The sequence below is a fragment of the Tinamus guttatus genome, unplaced genomic scaffold, assembly GCF_059628265.1.
Source record: "Tinamus guttatus ecotype Peru unplaced genomic scaffold, ASM5962826v1 Tinamus_guttatus_pri_ptg000254l, whole genome shotgun sequence".
Lineage (NCBI taxonomy): Eukaryota > Metazoa > Chordata > Aves > Tinamiformes > Tinamidae > Tinamus > Tinamus guttatus.
In genome coordinates this window covers 841,360-865,548 of record NW_028288788.1, presented here as the reverse complement: position 1 = coordinate 865,548, position 24,189 = coordinate 841,360, and the positions used below count along the sequence as shown (strand labels likewise).

At 58.8% G+C, this 24,189-nt stretch overlaps 2 protein-coding genes across 2 annotated transcripts; one reads left to right on the top strand and one right to left on the bottom strand.

Annotated features, from left to right (window-relative positions):
* The first annotated feature begins 10,159 nt into the window (after positions 1 to 10,159).
* NRTN (neurturin) lies at positions 10,160 to 14,879 on the top strand. Its single transcript, XM_010220129.2, has 3 exons — positions 10,160 to 10,178; positions 12,842 to 12,988; positions 14,467 to 14,879. The coding sequence occupies exons 2-3, from the start codon at positions 12,853 to 12,855 to the stop codon at positions 14,877 to 14,879; spliced, it is 549 nt and encodes a 182-aa protein (XP_010218431.2). The 5' UTR covers positions 10,160 to 10,178; positions 12,842 to 12,852.
* A 7,547-nt stretch (positions 14,880 to 22,426) lies between these two features.
* Positions 22,427 to 23,506, bottom strand: LOC104572962 (4-galactosyl-N-acetylglucosaminide 3-alpha-L-fucosyltransferase FUT5-like). The gene has a single exon (XM_010220132.2). The coding sequence runs from the start codon at positions 23,504 to 23,506 to the stop codon at positions 22,427 to 22,429; it is 1,080 nt and encodes a 359-aa protein (XP_010218434.2).
* Positions 23,507 to 24,189: the final 683 nt, after the last annotated feature.

Here is a 24,189-nt window from a genome sequence, read left to right as displayed (position 1 = left end):
TTGTGCCCATTTGAGCTAGTGCAAATGTTAATTTTCAGTCTAATGAGCTCCTCCCTATCCCTGTGATCTCTGCTGCTCACATGGATGCCTGCAGCCCACTGCCCTGCCTCTTATCCCATTCCCCAGGCTAAAAAGCCACCTCTTGCATTCCTTGCGTGCAAGGTGGACTCTCCCCTCCTGTGCATCCTAGTGCCTCTCCATCTGTTCCAGCTTCAGCTCATTATTTTGGAGCCCCATGAGCCTCCACGGGAGCCCAACCCCAGTCCTACTTCCTGAGCAAGCCGTATCCATCCTGCCGGGAGCTGGACATGGGAATCGGCTGTGCCCATGGGAGAGCAGGGATGCTCTGCAGGGCGTGAAGGTGCAGAGGGACCTTTCCAGGCCATCATTGCCCATCACCCGGTGCCATATTTGACGCTGAACATCTTCTCCAGCTTGAGCTCATGACGTTTTTGGGCTTGGATCTTGCTCCTGGCCGACCAGGCAAGGCTAGAGCTAGGTTAGAACCCACAGCTGGCATCAAAGTCCCCATTCCCGTGTGTTGGCTGGGATTGACCCTAAGCAAGCATCACCTGCAGGACGTACTGGTGGTCCTGTCCTTCGGCAGGATTCGAGCCACACAGGTTGGGAAACACTAATTGCTCTCCACTTAAGCGGCTTTTAATTTCCCTCTCGCCAAGCGTAATCCCCTCTGCTCCTCCTCCTCCACCTCCCTCTTTATTTTTCCCCTCTCCCCCACACGCACTCCTGGAAATTAAATTAACATCCCATCTAATTACCCAGCAGCTTCTCTAATTGCCGCTGACGTGGTTCCCGGTTAATTAATTGAGCCCCGTGGCGGACGATGCCGGAGGGGGATTTGCCAGCTGTGGGGAGGGAGGCAGTGAGCGCGGCCCCAGCTCTGCAATTCCCCGTTCCCATCCAGCAGCGGGACGGAGCACGCGGGAGCTCCCAGCTCTCGGGCTGCGTCCTGCTCCCAGCGCTGTCCTTTGGAGGGATGCTGCATGGCCACGTCATGCCGGCCATCCCGGGGCTTGCAGGAAAGGGGATAATGGGACCACGCGGGCAGGTCCCCGGGTCACCTTTGCTGCTCAAAGCTGACATGGAGACTTTGTGTCTGCCGCCTCCGGCTACTGCTCGCTCAACGGGCTGCGCTTCCCCTCCGGGCAGCTCCGCTCCAGCCCTGCGCTGCCATCGACCTCCATAATCCTCAGGAGCCGCAAAGCCTTTGACCTCCCCCCAAAAATTAGTAAAACAAAACAAAACAAAACAAAACAAAACAAAATAAAATAAAATAAAATTAAAATTAAATAAAATAACAAAACCTGGGGCTGTCAGCAAAACAAGAGGAATGTCGGCACGGAGAGGTGTAGTGGGACAAGCCTCTATCCCGCCCTGGGAGATCCCAAGGAGCCCAACCACGGCCCATTCGGAGCATGTGCAGGAGGAGCCGGTGCTTCCCAGCTCCCCATCACAGCGGTCCAGCAATGCTGGGAGTGATGCTTTGGAGCAGGGGGGTTGCGAAACGAGTTTGCTCGTGGTACCTTACAGCCTCCGGATCAGCATCCAGGCCTCCCGGTGCGTGTGTCCTGACCCAGGCATCTCCGGCCACCCCTTTCAGAAGGCACCTCCAGGCAGCAAAGCTCCCAGCCGAGCGCCGCTTGCCCACACGGAGCCGCCGGGATGAGGCAAACGCGGCGCTTAAATCCGCCGCTGAAACAGTGGCGATGTGACGGCTGACGGGGACCATCTGGCCGGTGGCCGCCGCCTGCCGTGAGGCCCAAACTGGCCATCAGCAACAAGCGCAATGTGTTTTGGGGACAAATTAGTGCTATTTCTCCCTGCCATCGGGCATCTCACCTGAACTGCTGCAGCTCGGACTGGCACGGGGTGGAAAAAAAGATCAGCTCGCAGAGCTTCTTGCTGAAAAGCATCCTGTGAAAAGCCAGCGAGCAGTCACCAGTCTGAATCATGGCTTCTTTTCTGGACATTTTCCCTGCCATTTAGGTTTGCAATATCCTTTTTCTTAAAGGAAGTGAGAGCCCATTCTCTTGGATCAAAATGATTTGATTCGATCCCATCATTTTCTTGCATTTGGCACCAGCATCCCAGCAGCTCCAACAGGACCCTGGGATCCCACCGGGAGGGTTGGACCCAGCTGGACCCACTGTCTTTTCCCTGGTAGTGGGAGCTGCTTCTGGTGCATGGATGCCGTGCCGGGTGCCATTCCGCAGCCCTTGGGCTCCAGGGACAACATCAGAGCCGGCGCTGTGCATTGGAGCTGGCCCAAGTCAAGCTCCTGCTGCCACCAGGAGGGTTACATTCTATCTGGGGCGCTCTGCAAGGGTTTTGTTCCATCATCCTGGAATTTTTATGACTCCTTTGTGTGTATGTAACGTGCTGGCCCTGGAACAGGGAGGAATTAATCATCTGGTTTTCAGGAATTTTTTCACGTCTGGGTTTTTGCTTGTGCCCAGATGTGGGCACTTTCGGATATCTTTGATCACTTTGGTTCCTCCCGCTCAGGGTTTACAGATCCTTCCTCACGCAGGTTTTGAGCTTCGATGTTATGGATATTTTTCTGAATGTTTTCCATCTTTGGCTGCAGTTGGGAGCATCTCCCATGGGCTAATGGAGCAAAAGATGGAACACGTCTGTGGCCTCACGTGCCTTTGATGACCTCCCAGCTTTGCTCCCAAACTTGCTCCTGCACTGCTCCCGACGCTGCTCCCAGGTTGCTGCCAGCGCTGCTCCCACGTTACTTCCAGCATTGCTCCCACATGGCTGTGGACATTGCTCGTGCATTGCTCACTGCATTGCTCTGGGAATCGCTCCTGCATTTCTCCCGGCATTGCTCCGGGCATTGCTCACGCATTGCTCCCGGCATTCCTCCTGGCATCGCTCCCTGCATTGCTCCCACACTGCACCCGCAGCCAGAGGCCTCAGCACTCGGCGAGTTCAGGAGCTGCTCAGCAGCCACAAAAGCTCCAGGAGATGCTGGGGCGAAGGGATCTGAAGGTGCTGCAGGGTGGGCAGCGCAGTACGGGGAGAGGGGGCACCCACCGCATCCAGACACCGGAGCCCTTTGCCCTGCCGCTATCTGTGCAGATCCCCAGTTTTGTGAAATTTATGATGATTTCCAGGAAAGCTGGAGCCTTTCCAACATGCCTCAATGTGCTCATTGCTCCCAAAATCTGCCCCTGAACAAACTTGATGAGACTTTTTTTGAAAAGGGAGAAATCGCACCAGAAAGCTCTACACCCAGTTCTACATCTGCCGCTGCAGCATCACCTCGAGCTTGCAGAGCAGCTGCAGCGAAAGCGCACAGAGTTGGGTGCTGTCTGTGGTTACCAGCTGGCTGTTCACTCTGAAGAGTAATGATGCGGGGCAAAGCCAGCAGCAACAACTGTCTTACTTCGACTCAACCGCTCAGGAAGGAAAAGGTGAAGTTTCCCACTTCTTTCTGTAAATTCGAAGGAATTACCTTTTCATAGCCATTGACTGACTGTAATTATGCAGCTGCGGGGAGCTGTTGCACCGGTTCTTGATCAGCCCCCAGCCTCAGAGCCTTGCATGGCCAGGCAAGCGATGGGGTTGGTTGTGGGCAAAGGCTGAAAACCTTTGCCTAACGTGACTGAAACTCTCCATAAACCCCAAAGTTTCACTTGACCCCAACGCGCCGGTTTTGGGCCGCCTGTGGGGAAGAGGGTGGTGCATCCCACAGCGCCTGTGCTCATCGCTTTGCTCTGGCTGAGCCGGTGCAGGGACAGCTCATGTTGCAGGGGCAAAAGCGATCTCATGGTGTCATCACTCTTGGGGGGGCAACACTCTTGGGGGAAAACGGGGAAAACCCCCCGGGTTTGGGTCCCGCTGCAGGGACGGACGAGCGCGGTGCCCGCGGCTCGGGGGCAGCACAGCGGGGCGCAGAGCGGCGGCTCCGGGATCGGGATCGGGACAGGGATCGGGACCGGGATCGGGACCGGCGCCCCCGGGGCGGCCCGGGGAGGCAGGACCGGGGCGGCCCGGGCGGGGCGGGGAGGGGCCGCCCCGGCACCGGCCGCTCCCGGCGAGCGGCGACCGCCGCCTCCTCCGAGGGAGCCGCGGGCGGGCGCGGGAGCGGCGCGGGGCTCGGCGGCACCGGCCCGGCCCGGGGAAGCGGGGGCGGCCGCTCGGGACGGGGCACCGGGCGCGACCCCGGGGCGCAGCCCGGCTCGGGACCGGGGAAAGGCGGGGCCGGCGGCGGCGGAGCCGGCCCGCTCCAAACCCGCCCCCCGGCGCGGGGAGGAGGCGGCGGCCGAGCCCCCCCGCCGCGCCGAGCCGAGCCGAGCCGAGCCGAACCCGGGCGCGCCGAACTGGGCACAGCCGAACGGAGCCGAGCTGAACCCAGCCCTGCCGAGCCAGGCAGAACCGAACCGAGACGGGCAGGGCCGAAGCGAGTCGAGCCGAGTCGAACCCAGCCGTGTCGAGCCGGGCCGAAGCGAGCCGAGCCGAGCCGTGTCGGAGACGAACCGGACCGAGCCGAGCGGAGCCGAGCGGCTCTGCCCGCCCCTCATGGCGGCCCCCGGCCCCACGCGTGTCCCGCTCGCGGTCCCGGCGCGGAGCCGCCGCTGAGCGCTGCGCCAGGTGAGCACTGCGGGCAGCGCCGGGCACTGCCCCGCTGCGGGCGGCGGGGCCGGGCGGGCGGCGCCCCGGGACGGAGCCCGGAGCCTCCCAGGGGGGAGCCCCTGACCCCGCTCCCCGGTTAGGACCCCCGAACCCCGCTCACTCCCGCGCCGGGTCCGGCCAAGCCCCGGGGAGTCCGGCCGAGTGCAGCTCCCCGGTCCCCGCCATTGGGGAGCCCCTCGAGGCCAATGTGGGGCCACGTTGCCCCCCCAGATGGTTTCTGCGCCCCCAGGAAGGAGCAAGCAGGGGGGACCTCTGCAGAGGTCGGAGTGGCTTCTGTTGCCCCCCATCCCGCTCGGTGCAAGGCCTTGGCAGCTGCAGTTGTGTCGCACTCAGAGACCGTCCCACCGCATGGGGACACAAACTCGGGGCGAGCAGCATCGGTCCGGACGGGGGTGAGGGACACCCCTGGCTCAGCAGTGCTGTGGGGAGTGGGAGCACTGGTGGCTTTGTCACCCCCGCGGCCCTGGCACCATCGCGCGGCTCCGTGTGGCCGCCTCTGAGGTCTCCGCAGCTGCAGCCGGGGCTTAGCTGGGAGCGGGAGGTGAATCTCAGCCCGGCATCGAGGGAGAGAAATTCCTGCTCTCGCTGCTGGTGGCTCTGTGAAGGGCTTAAAAAAATAGAAAGAAAGAAAAAAAGAAAGAAAGAAATAAAACAACCTGGATCAGATGTCTTTATTGCACATATATGGTAGCTCAGAGCCAGCTCTGGTTTAAATCCTAGCGAGGAGCCAATCCGCAATTAGGCACTGGGGAGAGGGCCCGGTTTATCGCAGCGTCGGGAAGGGGCGCGGGAGCCATCGGTCCCGAGTGCAGCTCACCTGCGGCTGCCTCATCTGGACCTCCCCGCTGCTGCCTGCCGCGGGGTTTGAGGGCAGAAGTAGCTGTGATCCCGCGTGAAGCAGGGCAGAGAAATTAACTGTGACCAGGGGTACCTGCAAAGGTTTCGGGCAGCTGCATCTCGTCTTTATCTTGTATTTTATTCCCTTGCTCTAACTGGACCATGAGAACTCCGCGCTGTGCTGGGGATGCGCATGGCTCCGCGCGAGCATCCTTGGCCAGGGAGAGCCGTGGGCTCTTCGGGCACCGCGTGGCCAGCAGCGCCGCGGCCGGGTTTGGAGGGGGAAAGGAGACACGTTGCTGTTTACACAGAGCTTTAAATAGATTTGGGGGCCTTGGATGCAGCCCTGCAGCTGGCCTGGGAATGGGACAACCGGTCCCGTCCACTGCAACGTGGCCGGGCACAGGCGGGACGCGGCTCTGCTCCGGTGTCCCGTCTCGCAGCCGGACGGCCGTGCCCGGGACGTGGGGCCCGCGGGCGGCCGCGGTGCCGGGGTGGTGGAGCAGGCCCGGCCTGGCGGCGCTGGGTGCCCTCCCACGGTGCAGAGACGAATCACAGCCGGCCGCTCCGCTCCGCTCCTGCTCTCCAGCACCCTGCGAGGGCTGCCGAGGGGCTGGCCGGGGGGTGTCCGAGACGTTTTCATAGAGGATTTCTGCCTTTGGGCAACTGCAAGGAAGGATGTAGCGTTTGCAGCACTCGCCCTAGCCTAAATGAACCCCAGCCCGGCCGCGGCGCTGGCATCGCTCTGCCGTGCGGGTCTGCGCTGGTGCTGCTGTGGCTCTGTTTCCCCTAGAGCCGCAGGCGCTTCCCTTGGTGGTCGAAGCTAAAGCACATGTGCAAGCCCCTCTCCTGGGGCCCGACCCCTCGCTAAGCCCGGCGTAGGCTCTCCCCATTAAATTTGGAGGAGGTGAAGAGAAAGTCAAAGTTATTTGGCCAGGGCTCAGGTGCAGATAGTGCCTTGAATCCACCCTGGCCGCTGGAGTGCAAAGATAACAGCGCTGCTCCGGTGGGGCTGTGCCGGAGGCGGCGTGGAGCGGCGCTCGCGCGTCCCCTCCCGTAAAACAGCGTCCCGAGGTGACGGGCTGGACCAGCCCTCGTCTGTGTAGCCCCGTGGCTGGCAGTGCCACAAGCAGCTCTGTCCCCACGGCCGCTGCTTGGCAAAACGGAGCGGTCTCGCCTGGCAGCCCAACCTGAACTGACGCCGTCGTTTGCGAACGCTTTTGTGGAGACCCCCTTGGTTTCGAGTGGCAGCTCCAGCTGCCTCGTGACAAGACATGTGACACTGAAGCGGTCTCCAAGTACAGACCCCATTCCCAGCGGCTCCCACGCCAAATAAACAAGGATTTTTAGAGGCCAAGGAGGTGGGAGCTGCTTAGGGCCCCTCCGTCCTCCCGGCCTCACTCCCACCGCACCTGCACCAAGGGCAGGATGCCGGGGAGCATCCCTGGTGTTACCCGCTCCCAATCCAGGCCCGGAAGGGGAGCGAAATGCGGCGACTCTGGTGTTCGGAAACGCAACACGCGCTCCGATGCCGGGGCAGGAAATGAGCTTCTCGCGCAGCTTTTGGTGGCTTCGTCGCCTTTAATAATGTTGTTCTTGGCCGGAGCTGCCGGGGCTGGCTGGGAACATATGGCTCATTAATCGCCGGCTCTTGGTGCTCCCTGACCCTGCCCTGGAAAACGCCAGGGCCTTTGGGCTTGGCAAGGGCAGCGGTGCCAGGGGGACCCCCGGTGCCCAGGTAGCCCCAGCCGGCCGGGCTCTCCCTGGGCTCTCCCCGCTCCTCACCGCAGTGAGGGCCGGTCCTGGCGCGGCAGCTCCGCTCCAGCAGGGCCGTCGCTGGCTCCGTTAAGCGCCGCCGCCTCATTAAGAGTGCATTTTTGAGGCTTAGCAGCTCCAAAGAGGCGTCTGCAAGGGCTGGTGCCAGCGGAGCAGCCACGCGCGTGGCCGGGATGCCGCAGGCAGGGAACATCCCGCCGGGTTTGCGCCATCCCGAAGCCAAGGGCGGTTTGGGCAGGGACCTGCAGGCTGCGCGGCCCGATGCCGGGGTGCTCCGCTCTTCCATGCCGTGCGGATGGGCACAGAGCTGGCACCGCTGGAGGCGTCGTGCGATTTGGGGGCTTCGCTGGCGGCGGCGGAGGAGGCGCGCGGCGGTTCGGCTTCCTCCTGCAGCGCTTCCCCCCGGCGCCCCGCGGCTTTCTCTCCCCGCCGGCGCTTGCTTTAATTTCCTGTCGCGCGGAGCAGCGCCGGCGGGTCCTGCCGCGACATCTGCCCCGCGCGGCTGCGGCTCGGACACGGGAGCAGCTCCGGAGCAGGTAGGTGAGCGGATGCGTGCGGCGCATGCGGTGCCCGCCAGCGACACGACGGCGTCGTGCAGACGCCCGTCGCGATAGCGCCAGCCTCACTGTGCATGGCCGCTCTGCCCCGTTCCGTTTGGAGACCCCCCTGCTATTCCCTGTGCCGGTGCCGGCCTCTCCCTCGCGGGCATCTCCATCCACGTGCCCGCTTGGGGCTGCCACCCGCGCGGCCGGCGCGCTCCGGGGAGGAATTTCTCCTGCGTTCGCTCTGGAGCAGCGCTAAGTGGTTCAATATGTCGGCGGTTGCCGCTGGAGTCGGACAGTAAACGCTAATGCGATATTAGCCCGCGCGCCGTCCAAAACCCACTGGAAGGGTTTAGCGCAAATTGGATTTGCAAACCTCTATCAGGTCTCTCTGCCCTTAGCAAAGCGCCGTAATCCCCGGCGAGTGCCTCGACAAGCCAATTCCTTCTGTGCAAAGGGAAGAAAAAAAGAGGATATGTAGGGAAAAAGAGCAAGGAAGGAGGTGTGGGGACTTCCCATTCCATGTCTCGCATCCTACCTGTGTCTCTCGCTGTTTGCAGGCAGCTTTTCCCCGGCGTCTTGTTGAGGGCTCCCATCCCAGATCCCGGGTATCTCCTCTGAGATCCTGGGTGCCGCGCGGTGCCGTGCGGGCTCCATCGTGCTCCCGGCGCAGGCAGCTCTGCAGGGCGCAGAGCCCCGCGGCTCCATCCCTGCCGCTCCAGAGGATGCTGGAGCAGCGTTCCCGCAGCAAGGAGGTGCGGTCGGCAGGGCGGATTCTTGTCCGTGTTCCTCCAGGGAGAGCAGGGGCTCGGGTAGGAGTCGAGCCATGTGGCTCTGGGCTTTCCTGGCAGCGCGTTTATTTATTTCTTTATTTCGGTGAATGGAACCAGGAAAGGGTTTGTGATTCCCAGGAGAGCCCTTGCAGCAGGTTTGCAAGCCGGGAGGTTCAATGGGGCCGGATCCTGCACATGTGCCGGAGGAGCGGGAAACTGGGCAGAAGAAGGGCCAGGATCACGGAGGGAGCGGGAAGCTCAGCGCTCCACGTGCTTTTGGCACCGGGGAGATGGAGACACGACCTGGTGGCAACGTCCCCCCTCCGCTCTGGAGCCCGTCCATGCTGGGAGCGCCGGCTGCCTTGGCCGGGAGCTTAATTGGATCAATGGAAAAGGGATTTTCGCTGGTGCCCTGCGGTGGATCAGGGCGGGCGGCACGAGGACAGGGCTATTTTGGTGAGTGATGAAGAGGAGCAGGCGGCGCTCGCCGCTCGGGAGCACGGCAGCCCCGTGGCCTTGGAATGACGTTTGGACACTCGGCATTGCGCTGTCGGCTTCTGCTCCGTGCAAAATGACGCTTTTCTTGGAAGAGGGCAAAATAGCAATAAAAAAAAGAAATAACAGAGCAGGCTCCCCTAGCCGGCCCACGTGACACCACTGGAGAAGCATCCAAAGCTTGTGCTGAACTTACCCCAGAGCATGACGTGCTGTGGTAGAAGAGCTCCAGAAACAAGGAAAACCCTAGGGAATGGTGCCGGCGGAGCGGTGGCATCAGGGAAGGATGTCTGTAGCCCGCTGCAGTCTCCCTGTGTTAGCGATAGTGGCGCGGTGTCGAAACGGGCCCAGGCAAAAGCACCTCTGGGGCCTTGGCCCTGCAGCGCTGCCAAAACCGGAGCTTTTAGCCCCGTCTCTGCAGGCGCTGGGGTTGTTGGGACAAGCCGTGGCAATTAGCTCCCCTGCTGCAAACCGCCCTCTCCTGGCACCGCGAGCGCTGGGGGAGCCGCTTTGACGCTGGCAAAGGCAAAACCCGACGTTTGGCCTTCGGCTTCCAGCTCAAGTGTCCCTTCCCTGGCAAAAATACGAGGCTTGAGGCTGGGTCGAGCTGCTGAGTATCCATATATATGTATTTGTTTGTTTATTTTTGCTGTGTCAGCACTCTGTTTTGCAATCCTTGTTTATTCCCACCTTATTCCTTGGTATAAGGGATCAACCTTCTGGGATCAGCCAAGGGCGACAAACTTCCCAATTTTGGCAAAACTGTTTTGCACCAGCGGAGCAAGGGGCTGAGGTTGCGTTTCCAGCCCCAGGTCTCTCTCGTGCCGTCCCGGAGGAGCATTTTAGGAGGCAGGAATTGCCCCATCGCTCACACAGGGGTTGGAAGGAAGCAGCTCTCTGCAGTCGCGGGGTTTGGTACCAACCGGCCGGACAAGGACGGATGCGGCTGGACAGCGGGAGAGGCGGCGGCAGCAGCCGGGCCGGGGAGATGTTTGCAGCGAGGGGAGGATGAGGAGGCGGCGCGAAAAGAGGAGATCCCTGCGCTCCAGATGCTGCGCCGGGGGGGACGGGCAGCTCCCATCTGCTTCCAGTTTGGTGGAATTAACAGCATGGAAAGCAGCGCGGGACCTCCTGGGATGGCAGGGTAGGCGCCCAGGGAAATTCGGGGAATGAGAGCGGGACGTCCCCACGCAATGGGAACGTCGCCACTGGCTCCGGTGAGCATCCCGGCGCTCCCGATGCAGCCGCCGCTCGCTTGGCCAGGAGCCTGGCTGGCTCCTTCCCAACGGCACATCCAGGCACTGGCGGGAGACTCTGGCCGCTAAATAACAAACGGAGCAAGCAGGAGTGTCACAAGCTGCAGGAGCACGGTGAGGTGTCAATAAAATCACATAAGTTCGAGCAAGAGGAAGCACGAGCAGAGCTTGGGGCTTTTTTCTCTGGAAGTGCCCCGTTTTGGGACCAGCATGGTTTGGCATTTCGGTATGCTTTTGCGACTGAGACCACCAACTGGGGCAAAATTCAGGCATTTTGGGCTGCAAGTAGGACGGTCATTGAAGAGTTTTTGCAATTTTTCCCTCCAAAACATGCCAAGACTTGGCAGCAATGCCTCAGCCTCCGTGTCGGATCCGAACGACTGCTCCAGCGGCTCCTTTCTCCAGCAGGGAAGCTGTTCCCCGGTGCCGGACTCGGGTCCCGGTCACATTTGCAGCTGGAGGAGCCGCTCCACACGGGACCCCGGAGCCGCTCTGCCCTGACGTCGCTGCTGGCTGGAAGCGGTTTAATTCCTGCGGGGTGACTCACGCCGAGGCGGGATTTCAAAGCCGCTTGGCTCCCATGTAAGGCACTAAAATAAACAGGGCGGCAGGTGGAAACTCTCCCCCGCGTCCCGCCGAGGCCTCCGTCTCCCCCCACGGTTCCCGGTACCAAGAGCTCGGCTGCTCTGTGTCCTCGCTGCTCCAAGCGATGCAAAAAACCCCGAAGTGCAAAAACCAGGGAAGGCCGAGCAGCCCCGGAGCTGACAGCGGATCTCAATGGTGATAGCGTTTCTGCTCCTCAGTGTAACGCTCCTCCGCGGCCGCTCCGGCCCTGGGAAGCTGCAGTGGAAGAAGACCCAGCCTGGAAAGCCACCGTGGTTAATATTTTCTATTTGTTTTCTCTCCCCAAATAGCAAGGGTAATTAAGCATTGGAAAAGTTTACTTAGGGCGCCCGGGCGGCTTTGTTGCTTTGACACTGCAACCGGATCCCCTTGGAAAAGCAAGGAGCGCTGCGCGGGGCGCTGACCTGGCGGCTCCCGGGAAGGATGCGCAGCAGCAGAGCCAAGAAAAGCAGCCAGCGCGTCCCCCCCTGCTGCGGCCGAGCGCCTGGGCCCCAGCGGAGCCCGCGCGCTGCCGGAGGGTGACACGGAAAGCTGAGCTTGCTCCGTGCCTTTGGCTGCCGCGGGATGAAGGGATGAGGGTCGGGATCGGGGATTCATCCCCTTTCCCTTCGGGAAGCGCTGTCGCCTCCTGCTCTGCCCCTGCCTCGCGCCGAGCTTCGACGCCTGGCGCCGCTTCCCAGGGCTCATCCCGCCAACCGGCTCTGGTGCTTCGGACCGCGGCGGGATTGCGGGAGCTCGCCGCCTTATATGGCCAAACTATTCTTTTTTCCAGCTTGGCCTTGTTTACAACCCCGTTTCCAGCCTCGAGGCCGGGGCTGGGTTATTCCCTTAGCTTGGGCCCCTCCAGGGCATTTAGTGGCTGCGGTAGCTCCCGTGTGATGAGTTGCGCCCGTTGCGAGCTCCAGCGTCGCTCATGACGGCAGAGCTGCCCGGCTCCTTTTGGTTATTGCCTGCAGCAACAGTGAAAGCGAAATGTGTCCAATTCCTGCTTCAAATAAACATTTTCCCCCCTCCTCCACTAAATTCTTTTGGCAATTATTGTTAGGCTGTTTGTATTCCTTTTTCCTTCCCCCTTTTTATTTTATTTTTTTCCTTTCTGTGCATTTATTCAGAAAGGAGAAACATTTGGTGCTGGCAAGGAGCCAAGGTGAAGAAATAAGAGGCAGGGGGAGAGCTGTCACAAGTCGGCCCCGCTTTCTGCAAAGAGGATTTAATGGGGGTTTCATGGTCGGTGACTCAAGGCCGGACCCGGGCGCTTGTAAAATGTTGCCAGGAGCCAGGAAGGAGGGCAGGGATTTGGCTGCGGGGGGAAGGATGGAGGATATCAGGCTGCTGCACCGGATCCTTGGGCCACATCGAGTCCCTTGACACAGTGTCACCCGCTACGGGGGCCACCGCCGTCTCCAAACACACACTGCCACCAAATTCCTTGGCCACCCCCTGTCCCCGTGTGGGTGCAGGTATCACGGGGCAGCGTGACACAGGTTTGCCCGTCCTTCCAGATAACACCCGGGCCTCAGTGCTCCGCATTTCTCCCCCTGTGCCATAGAGGGGACTGCGCTGTCCCTCCAGGCCGTAGCCCCGAGCCGCTCTCGCCCCGGGGAGCCTCCGTGCCTCAGTTTCCCTATGGCAGCACCGGCTGGCGCTGGTGGGAAGGAGGATGACGGGGCGAGAGCGAGGGCCAGGAGAGGTGCAGGGAGCCGTGCAGCGGGGAGGGACGGCGGCGCTGCGGGGTGGGGGGGCGGCCGCGTAATAAGGATATTTGTTTTGCCTGTTTTACAGAGTTTCAATGTTCTGACTTGCTCTAAGATGAAGGTATGGAAGTTTGCAGCCATTGCATCGATGCTCCTCAGTTCCCTGTTATCCATTTTAGTTTGTAGAGACATGCTCAACGGGAGCCGGAAATACAGCCCCGTGCCTTCCTCGCCGGCCTCGCGGGCATCCTCCTCCTCCTCGCTGCCGGCAGCTCCGCGGAGATCCCCACGGGCCCTGGACCGCCACGGCTCGCTGCTCTCCCAGTGTAAGCGGCCCCCGCGCTCCGGTCCCCGGCACGGGAGGGCTCCGTCCTGCACCCCATGGATTTCGGTTGCGGCTTGTGCTGGGCGGCTGCAGCCCCCAGGGCTTCAGCCTGGGGGTGATGTCTTGCTCGCACTTGGTTTCCAGCATTCAGGCTGGCCACGGGGTCCAGCACAGTGCACGGAGGAGGATTTGGGTGGCTTTGCGCCTCGGTGAGGCTTTGCAGAGCTCTGGACCAGGATGCATCCTGCAAAGCATCCTGCATCCTTCAAAGGATCTTGCATCTTGCAAAGGATCCCGCATCTTGCAAAGGATCCCGCATCTTGCAAACAAGGTTCCTCTGGGCAAAACCCCACGCAGGGCGAAAGGCTTCACATGCCAAAGGCTCCTGCAAGCCCATGTCAGCAGGAAGCCAGATCTGTGCAGCTCATCCCAATGCTGCCAAAGCGCTTTTTAGCTCCAAGCACTTTTTTATTAACTTTATTTTTGACTCTTGGTGTTGATTTGGAGCGGCCAGAAGGCCAGGCGGGAGCGGGGCACTGGGGGATTGGTGCCTCCCTTGGCGCTCGTGGATTGCAGCGCCTGGCACACGTCTTTGCTTCCCTCCTGAACCCGAGGAGCTGCTTTGGGGCTGAGATTTTGGAAGCGATGACAAACTGTCACAGGAGGCTCCGGCAGGGAGGATCTGCTGAGGGCCAAGGGGCGGAAAATAAGGCAGGGAGGGCAAGGAGATGTTCTTGTGGTGCAGGGCTCAATTGCACACCAGCTTTGTGGGTCCTGAGGTGCCCAGGTAATGCCCATGGCCACATGCGATGTACGCTGGAAAAGTATCAGGAAATTTTATCTGGGGATGAGAGCAGTGCAGCTCCTGCTCGTGGGTAGCCATGAAGTTTTGCAACTCCCTCAGGCTGCTCCTTCCCCGGCATGCAACCCCATCTGCATGCTTTGCTCCTCCTTGCGCTGGCTTTGCAGCCCCATGCACACACTGCACTGCTCCTCGCAGCACTTTGCAACCCCCGGACGCGCTTTGCTCCATCCTGCCCTAGCTTTGTAACCTCATGCACATGCTTTGCTGCTGCTCACCCTGCATTGCAGCCCCATGGGCTCGCTTTGCTTCTCCTTGCACCTTTTTTTACAACCCCATGGACATGCTTAACTGCTGTACGCCAGCTCTATTATCAAGCCTGTGAGCATGCTTGGCTCCATCTTGCAACCCTGCAGGCATGCTTTGCTCCTCCTTGCACTGTCTTTGCAACCCTGCGGGCGCGCTTTGCAGTGCAGTGCCAAGTTTGGCACTGCTTTTGGGGCGTCCCGTTTGCAGAGCCGCATGACAGAGCTGCATCCCTGAGCAGCCGCAAACCAAGTACCCGGCGCTTGGCGATGAAAAAGCATTAAAAAAAAACGGCAAATAAGAGGCTTGTCGGGGGTGAGCAGGTTCAGCGCGCAGCGCATGGGCTTCACGGCGGCCCCTTCCTCTTGCAGACGGCGCCTTGCTGGAGAGCTACACGGAGGGCGAGCTGCGGCGGCTCCTGGGCGCGCTGGTGGAGCGGCGGAGCGGGGCCAGGGCGGGCGGCCGGGCCAAGCGGGCGCGCGGCCGCCACAAGCCCTGCGCCCTGCAGCAGCTCGAGGTGAGCGTCAGCGAGCTGGGCCTGGGCTACGAGTCGGACGAGACTGTGCTTTTCCGCTACTGCAGCGGCACCTGCGACGGCGCCCTGCGCAGCTACGACCTGTCGCTGCGCAGCATGCGGAGCAGCCGCCGCATCCGCAAGGAGAAGGTGCGAGCCCGGCCCTGCTGCCGGCCCCTGGCCTACGACGACGACGTCTCCTTCCTGGACGCCTACAACCGCTACTACACCGTGAATGAGCTGTCGGCCAAGGAGTGCGGCTGCGTGTGACCGGCCTCCGGCGGCGGGGATGCGGCAAGAAGGTCGCCCCACCGGGGCTGAGCTCGCCCAGCACCGGCTTGGGAAAGTCCCGGCGCCTCCAGGAGAGGTGGAGAGACCCGGATGCTCTGTATGTACCTTGAGCTGGTGCCTGAGCCCTGGTTTACTGCTCACGGTGCCGTGTCCTCGTGCTGTGTAATGGTCCAGGGCTACGGGGAGGCACGGGGGGCTCTGCTGGGGCTGCACGCGCAGGATGTGTTGCACCTGTGCAGGATGTTTTGCACCTGTGCAGGGTGTTTTGCACACGTATGGAGCGTGTTGCACTCCCCCAGGCCATGCTGCAGTGCTTGGCATGCACGTGGGATGTGTTGCACACAACCAGGGCATGCTGCACACGTGCAGGGTGTTCTGCGCTTGCGTGGAGCGTGTTGCACGTGTGTTTTGCACGTGTGTGGCGTGTGTTTTGCACGGGCAGGGCGTGCTGCCCACGTGCAGCATCGGCTGCATGTGTGCAGGGTGCATTGCACGCACCCACGGGGTGTTCTGCATGTGTGCAGGGTGCATTGCACGCACCCATGAGGTGTGCTGAATGTGTGCAGGGTGCATTGCACGCACCCACGGGGTGTTCTGCATGTGTGCAAGGTGCATTGCACGCACCCATGAGGTGTGCTGCATGTGTGCAGGGTGCATTGCACGCACCCACGGGGTGTTCTGCATGTGTGCAGGGTGCATTGCGTGCACCCATGAGGTGTGCTGCATGTGTGCAGGGTGCATTGCGTGCACCCACGGGGTGTGCTGCATGTGTGCAGGGTGCATTGCACGCACCCATGAGGTGTGCTGCATGTGTGCAGGGTGCATTGCACGCACCCACGGGGTGTTCTGCATGTGTGCAGGGTGCATTGCACGCACCCATGAGGTGTGCTGCGCGCGTGCTGGGCGCTTCACACTCGTGCAGCGCCCGTTGCTCTCGTGCAGGGCGGTTTGCGCACGCACAGACCGTGTTGCACATGTGCAGGGAGGTTTTGGCACCCACGGGCCGCGCTGCACGCGGGCAGCGGGTTTTGCATCGTGCTCAGTGCGTTTCCTGGGCCCGTTGGGCGACCTGGACGCCCGTGCCCCACACGCAGGGCCGTCCCCGTTCGCTGCACTCGCTGCACACGTCAGAGGTGCAAACAGGCAGGCTGGAGCGGGGCAGATTTGGCACCAAGTCCCCCGTGTTTGGGTGCCACGGCAGCGTTTTGAAGCTGCTGTCAGGGAAAGTGCTGGTGTTGGGACCAAGTCGGACGCTGCAGGGCCCTGCTGGTGCCTCTCGCTTGGCCGTGTCAGTTCCCAAACAATTCCCTAGTTTTTAAGGCTCGTGACCATCTGATTTAACTGGATCAGCCAAAAACTGAGCTGGGACGAGCCAGGGGGTGAATATCCAAAATCCTCGAGGGTGCCAGTGGATCTGGCTCTTCCAGTCGCCTTCCCGTGCGCCGGCACTCGCCGCCCCTCCGCCCACACTGGCTCCTGTTTACTCTGCGGGGGAAATAAATGAGCCCACAGGCTCGCGCCTTCTCCAGGCGGGTTATATTTGTCGCCCGTGATTGATGGTTTTCTCTCCCCTTGGCCCTTTGCCCGGAGAAAAGGCAAAGCACGAGCGGAGGGCGCAGAGCGGCGGCAGTGCCCGGGCGTTCGGCAACGCGGCGGGACGGCCGCGCCGCGTGACCCTCTCCGTGCCGCGTTCCCGGCCCCGTTCGGCGGGTGGAAGCGCCGACCCCTGCAAGAGGGCAGGGAATTTTCTTTTTTCTTGTCTTTCGATGCCATGAGCGGATGCTGAGAACGGGCCAAGTTGGCGCATGTCATGGGTGCTCCTATCACCTCTGCTGGCATCCGCGGCAGCTCCTGGGGGGATTTGGGGGCTGACGGCAGCCTCATCTGGGTGGGAATAAAATGGAAATGCCAAAGGGGCTGCAGGTGCGGAGCGCGGTGGGGCAAAAATATCGTCTGGGAGACAAAAATCCCAAATATTCTTATAGTAATAATAATAATAGTTACTGCGCTCTCAAGTGCTTGGGTCTCTTCCAGTTTGGACTCCTATAAAACTAAAATTAGTTTTGTGGCAAAAGCCCTCAGTGGGATCCCGGCGCAGCATCCGCGCAGGGGGAAGCCCCGGCGGACGTCACGCTCTGCCAACGGCTCCGAAAAGCGGCCAGTGCAAAAGGCTTTTTCTTCGACTGGTTTTGCACTGGGTTTAGCGAGAGGTCCCCTTGAACTCGAAGCCCAACATTCAAAAAAAAAAAAAAAGGCAAAAAAACTGAAAAAAGGGTGAAAAAAAAAAAAAGACTCGTTTCGGGAAGGCCAGACACGGCTGCAGGGATCCACGTCCCTCCCGGGATGGGCGGCTCTGCCCAGCCGCCTGCACAAGTGGATGCAATGCATCTGTAATTTAGATACTCTCTATTTATTTGAAGTAACTTATGTTATTTATTTAGCTCCCATAGTGTGCCGCCTACATAGTGCATTCTTTCTCTCTCCTTTCTTCTTCGTTTTTATTTTTACGTTTTGATTTTATTTATTGAGCCAAATGGTGCCAAGTGCGGTTTACATTTATTACCTTTTACCAGTTATTCCAAATGTATTTTTTGGGGGGGGTGCGTGGAAATGCAGTATCGTATTATTATTATTATTATTTTTTAAACAAACATAAACTCGGGCATGATGCTGTCACATATTCATGACAAAGTGGAAAATAAAAGGAGGATTATAGTGATTTCGAGCCCATTCTCTTCTTTTCCTGCATGTTGGGGGTGTCCAAGTGGAGGATATTTTACATCCCTCCAGGACTGGGGAAATTTTGGAGTGTTGCAGGGTGGAGAGGGGCCGAAGGGTGGCACGAGCTCATCACTATTCCCCAATTAGCTCTGTTATGCCAAAAACCTCCATGCACAGCTGCAAAAGGCCCAAACTCATTCATTTGCTGCTGGAAAATCCCGTTTTGCAGGGGAAGCCGCTGCCTTGTGACATTCCTGGCATCTTGTGACCTTAGGTCTCTTGCTCTGGTGCCTTTAAAGGAAACCAGGATGTTATATATGTCTCGGCCACAGGGATGGAAGTTGGGAATTGCCCCTTTCTGCTCTCTGGATAGCTGACCTAGCACAGGAGCCCTTTTGGCAAGGGCTGCCCCCCTTGCAAGCACATTTGCCCCATTTCATGCACGTTACCCCCATTTAACAAGTATAATCCCCATGCAACAGGTGTTATCCCCATTTAATGTGCATTATCCTCATGTAAGACGCGTTATCCCCATCTAACTTGTGTGTTATCCTCATATAACGTGTGTGCTATCCCTATGCAATATATGTTATCCCCATATAACCCACATTAACCCCCTTCAGCATGTGTTATCCCCATGCAGAGCGCCCTATCCCATATAACACACATTTTTCCCATTTAACACCTATGATCCCTGGCTAACATGTGTTACCCCCATGCACCGTTATCCACATGCAATGGATTGTCCTAATACAACATGTTTTATCCCCGTGTCACACGCATTATCCCCATCTTTCATGTGTTATCCCCATGTCACACACATTATCCCCATGCAATATGTTACCCTCCCATGCAACATGCACCATCCCCATTTAATACCCTGCCATGGCCCCCATCAGCACCAGGCCAACATGTTTTGTATCTCAGCCCCTCGTGTCCTGACAAAGCATCTTCCCCCGACACCGCCAACGCCAGGTGCATCAAGAAAAATCTGAATTAAATCAGATTAAATCTGCTAGGCAGAAAGTCTTGCGGCCTCTGTGGCGAGAATGGGTGCAAATCGCTGGGTTTGCTTGCAAAAGGAAAATTAAAAAAAGTCTCATCTCCATGTTTCCAGCTGAGGAAGGAGTGGAAAAATAAAGGCTAAAAAGCCTCGAGACTGGGAAGGTTTATAGCAGTTTGGGGGAATGGAAAGAAAAAAAAAAAGAGAAAGAAAGAAAGAAAAAAAAAAGGTCTGTTTATATTTCCTCTCATGCCACCCAGATTCCTGATGGCCGTGGAGTGCTCGTGGCCGAGTCAAGCACCGGCACGAAGCTCCGCTCTGTAAATATTTTAGGAAGCATCTTTGGAGACTCATAAATCTTGGTGTGCGTTTGGGGTGTGCGGGGGGAGGAGGTGAGTGCTCCAGAAATCAAAGAACCCTGTGAGGCTGCGATCCCGCTGCCAGCCTGGCCGGAAAAAAAAGGGATAAACTGAAGTTTTAATGACCAAATTGGACAAGGCCGCTTGGAAAATCTGACTCGTGCAAGAGTCTCCAAAAAAAAAAGAGGACGAAAACAAAGGTTGCGGTAGTAGCTGGGTTGCTGAACCCAGGCCGGCTGGTGGGACTGGTTTCTGGGGATGTCCCCAAAGTTGGATGGTCCCTGTTGTTCCTTGGACCTTTGGACAGCGGGAAAAAGAAACCCATCGTGGTGCTGGGAGGAGACCCCATGTCCCTTTCTCCCCTCCACCCTGTTGTTTCCAAACCAAAACATAGATTCCTTGCACTGCCCACCCCGGGCTCTTTCCCATCACGGCTTCATGTTCATCTCTCTCTTCCCCAGATCCTCTGCAGCTTTACTCAGCGTCTTTACTCCAAATCCTACTTATTTCTGTCCCTCTATCTCTGGCCTGGGTGATGCCACCAAAAATAGGAAGCTGGGGAATAGTCATTACTTGGGGAAAAGAGGTGGAAACAAGGTCTTCGTTGTTTCATCCTCCCCCTCTCAGCCTCATCAGATGAAAAGCTCTAAAAGCCCCAGATTTTGGGCTCAGGAAGACGGCGGCCACTTGAGCGGCCGGTGTTGGTTTGGGTGCTCCTGCCTACCTGGCAGGACAGCACTGACTGCCATGAAGCCCTGGAGCTTGGTAGGCTCCAACCACCATCAGCAGCATCGCTCCGCTTCCCATCTGTGGATGCCGAGCTCTGCTGAGTATCTCCATCGAGTCTGCGCCAGAGTCCGCAGGGACTGAAAAGATGCTCCATTTCCCAGCAGCAGGACCCTTAAAAGCCAGTTTCCCACCCCATTTGGCATCCCCAAAAATCCCTTGGGAAGAGCCTGCGGGACAGTTTCTTTCTATTCTCAACATGTTCTGCTGTTTTTCCTTTTCCCATAAGCAGCTGCTTGGAAAATGGGCCAAAAAAGATACCTATTTTTACAGAACAAAAGGCTAAATTGCAAGCAGTGCTTAGGAGGAGGCCAAGGAACTTTAAGATCATCTGATGAGCTTCAAAGAGCAGGTGATGGAGCAGAGGGACAAGGAAGGGCTCTCATGCAAGGCTGGGAAAGCTGCTGTCCTCCTCCAGGCAGCACCCAACATCCTTCGTGCTTCTGATATTTGAGATGTTTGGATTTAAATGAAAATAAGCTTGGGATTCTGTGTCAAGAAGATGTCAGCATTGCCCTTGCATTGCCTGGGGACCCTATTCCCACCGCTCGGGCCCTGAGTCCCAACACAAACGGCATCTGCCAGGTCCCCTTGCACTCTGCAACCTCTGGGATGCTAAAATAAGGATCCTCTCCCTTGCAAGGTGCCATCCCAAGCAATGTTAAACCAAGTTAAAACCCAACTAACAGGCTACGTTGCTTCAAAGAAAGAATTGTCGGTCGCAAAAATACAGCAAAGAAACAGTCAAGAACCAGCCAAGGGCGTTTTGTGGGATGGCTGTGCTGGAGAGCGGCTTGCCTGGCTCTGGGGAGGAGGAAAATAAGACAAAAAAAAAAAAAAAAGAAAAGGTAGCTGAGCTAACCCCATTAGTATTTGCTCTCTGGCAGATTTCCCACCAGTTCAGAGACGCGGAGGGGTTTTTTTGTGGGTTTTCTGGCTCTAGCACGAGGGCCGCTGTGCAGAGTGAGGCTGAAAAGGAGGAAAGCGAGTTTATCCACTGTGGGCTGGAGCCAGCCCTTTGCAAGTGTTCCTGATGGACGGGATGGACAGATGGCCGCTGGGGGTACGGAAAGGACTTTTCTGGGCTAAATTTTGCCAGAAACCTTGTGTCAGACACCTATCCATGGGGGAAGATGGAGTTGGGAAGCCTGTGGCTCCCTTGGGTGCTCGCGGATGGTTGGAGTCCCGTTGTGGGGCCACTAGCTCCATTTTGCAGGAATGCTCCTCATTCCGCTCCGGAGAAAACCCTCCCTCGCCCTGGGACTTTGCTGCGGCATTTCTATACGGGGGCAGCTTCAGAAGTTTGCAAAAGCATGTCTTTCCACTTAAAAAAAAAAATAAATAAAGCTCGGCTGCCTTTCAAACAGGCTCGTCCCCTCGCAGGGACCGCGCCGCTTTCCGTGCTTCGGGCCAACCTCAAATGCAAACTTCCAAATTGAATTTCTCCGCGCTTCCGCAGCAAACCCCCGACATTTGTTTCGAATACAACCCCCCACTCCTTGCCGCTTCATCACAGACCTCTGGCGCTTCCAGGGCCTTCGGAGCGAGCAGCGCTGCCCTCGGAGCGGGCGGCCAGGCAGCCTTCGTGCCTCCCCCCTGCCTTGTACTGAGGCTTTTCTGGCCGTTTTTTGCCATTCAGGGGCTTCCCTAAACCAGCAGGTGGCTGAGGTTGGGGCGGGGGGATTTAAGGGAGAATTTGCGATTTTTTTCCTCGCTTCAGGATTTTTTTTGCCTGGGTAACTGCGCTGGTGCTGTCCACAGCTTCGGTGCAGAGCCGCATCATGGGACGAGTGTCCCCGTCCCCCTGCCTGTCTGGCAAGCCGCTCCATGCCACAGCAGCCTCCCTCGGACCCCCCTCCAATTTTTTTGATCCTCTCTGAGACTTTTAGCTTGTCACTGGTGGAGAAGCTGTGGGATCTCAGCCCCTCTTCGCTGTGGCCGGAGATAATTAAATCTTTCTGATCTCATTGCAGCACGGTGATTTGTCTATTTACTTTTCCGGGTGATGCCATTCCTTTGGGAATTACAGCACGCCGGGGGCCTATTTCCCTCCAGAGGCTGTGCCTGCTTTGGGGAATGTCCCGGCTGTCCCGTGGTGCCACCGTTTTTGGCCAGTTTCCCCAGTTGGGGATCCTAGGGATGGGGAACTGTCCAAGAGCTTTTCAGAGCTGGCTTGGTCTTCCCAGTGCAGCCGGCAGCCACCGTGCTGTAGCACCTGGCCTGAGAAATGGGTCTAAAGATGTGGAAATGGGGGATGCAAGAGCAAAATAAAAAAGGGAAAAAAATGCAACAGATGAAGAATGGAAACTGTCAGGCAGAAGGCCAAAGGGGTGAAGAAGTAAAGGCCACCAAGGGCCCAGGGCATGGCTGCCGCTGTGATGGGGAGCACCACCAGAGTGGTTCGTGGTGGGGATGTGAAGCTCATATTCCTGAGCCTTTGCTTCCCAGGGTTGATCAAAGGAAAGAGATGCAAGGCAGGAACTGAACCGTCTGTTTATTAGGCTTTTTAATGCCCAAGGAAACCACCAAACAACAACATTGCCAAAAGCAAATGGAAAGAAAAAGAAACGCAGCAAAGGCAGCGCCTCACCTCAAACCAGAGCCTGGGGCCAGCCCCAGCCTTGGCAGAGTCGACGACACAAACCCAACAGGACAAGCTACACGAACCACGCGGACAGGTCGGCCACCACCTGGTACCGGGTCTCCGTCTGCAGGAAACGACAGGCCCGGCAGAGGTGGATGGCCCATCCAGATGTGGCCACAGGCTTCAGCCATTGCCGCCACTCAAAGTAGCGCTTGTATCTCTCGGCATCCTCGCTCAGCTCCAGCAGGTACCGCGCCAGATCCCGGGCGCTGGCAAAGTCGTCAACATGGATGAAGGCATCAGGGGGCAGAAAGCGCTCATAGTTGTCCCGTGGCGGCCCGAGGACGACGGGGACAGTGCCAGCAGACAAGGCGTTCTTCCAGACCTTCTCGGTGATGTAGTCTTCATGCTGTGAGTTCTCAAAGGCCAAGTAGAACTTGTACTGGGCCAAGGTGGGCAGGAGTCGGTCTGGGGCCAGGGGCTGGTGATGCTGCCCGTAAATGTCCACGGTGATGTGTCGCTTTAGCTCCTGGTAGTACTTCACCCGGCGCGAACGTGTCTGCCAGTTGCTGACCACCCAGGCCACCAGCCTGGACTTGGGTGGGATGCTGAAGGGCCGGGGCTGCTCGAGGACCTGCAGCTCTCCATAGGGACTGAAGATATCTGAGTCCCTCCGGTAGGACATGGTGAGGTTGAAGAGGTTGTTCATGGCGCGTAGGTTGGGTGAGTGACTGGGTGACTCCAGGTTGAACCAGATCCAGCGCTGCGCTGGCACCCGCGCGCCTGGCAGCAGCCGCCTGGGCCTGGAACTGACATCCTTGTGGTGCACGATAATGGCGTCAGCCTCCATGTGCCAGCTGTGCTCGGTGGTGAAGCGGCAGTTGGGGATGCCGTAGATGACCGAGCAGTTCTGCGGCCTGAAGCGCTGCCCGAAGGGCCAGCCCCAGAGCACCACCAGCAGCTGGGGCTGTGCCCACCCCGGCACCGCTCTGCTGCCGTTGTGCCACCGCACAGCCCGGCACGGCACCGGCCTCGGCGCCGACCCCACGCGCCAGGCATAGGCCAGGAAGCAGAAGGCCGCGGTGAGGCCGGCGAGCAGCCCGGCGAGGCCGCGGCGGCCATAGCCCGGGGCCGTGCCCTGGGCCGGCTCCATGCGGGCGGCTCCGCACCGGCCTGTGGGCTCCGGCGCGGTCCCAACCCGCCCCACGTCCCCGCCCCCAGCCACTGCCCCCGCCTTTACGCCCTTGCCCAACAGCTTAAAAACATATCCATAGATTTATATATCCTGGGCCACGTCGCAGCATGGCGATAGGGTGTAACGCTCCAGGAATGTTTGTTCCTGGAAACTCCCACCATGTCGCCACCGGGAAGCGGCTGCTTGGGGCGGCCTCCATTGGGGCCAGAGCCCCTGTAGAGCCTTCGTGGTTGCTTTTCCCAAGAGGAAACGTCCACAGAGCTGCAGAAAATCATTTCTCCCCAATTTACACCCATAGCAGGTCAGGCCATCTTGCACAGAGCCGCTACGAGCATTCCCACAGCCACCGGAATGGGGTTAAAACCTGAACTTTCCTGTTCTGCACAACAGCACTCAGGCCACAGCAGTGTCATTAGCTGGTGCATTGAGGGCGATAGCCAAGGGAGGAAAGACACGTGGTCCCAGCAAGGCCAGGGGAGGGATGGGGACAATTATTCTACAAAAGAAAAAAAAAATCATGCCCCCCTAACATGATTCTGGCTGGCGAATTGGTCAGGGAAGATGGGCCACAACAGACCACCTGGATTCCCAACAGTCCCTCCAAGGATCCTTGAGAAACAGGGCACCCTCAGGAAGGTGAG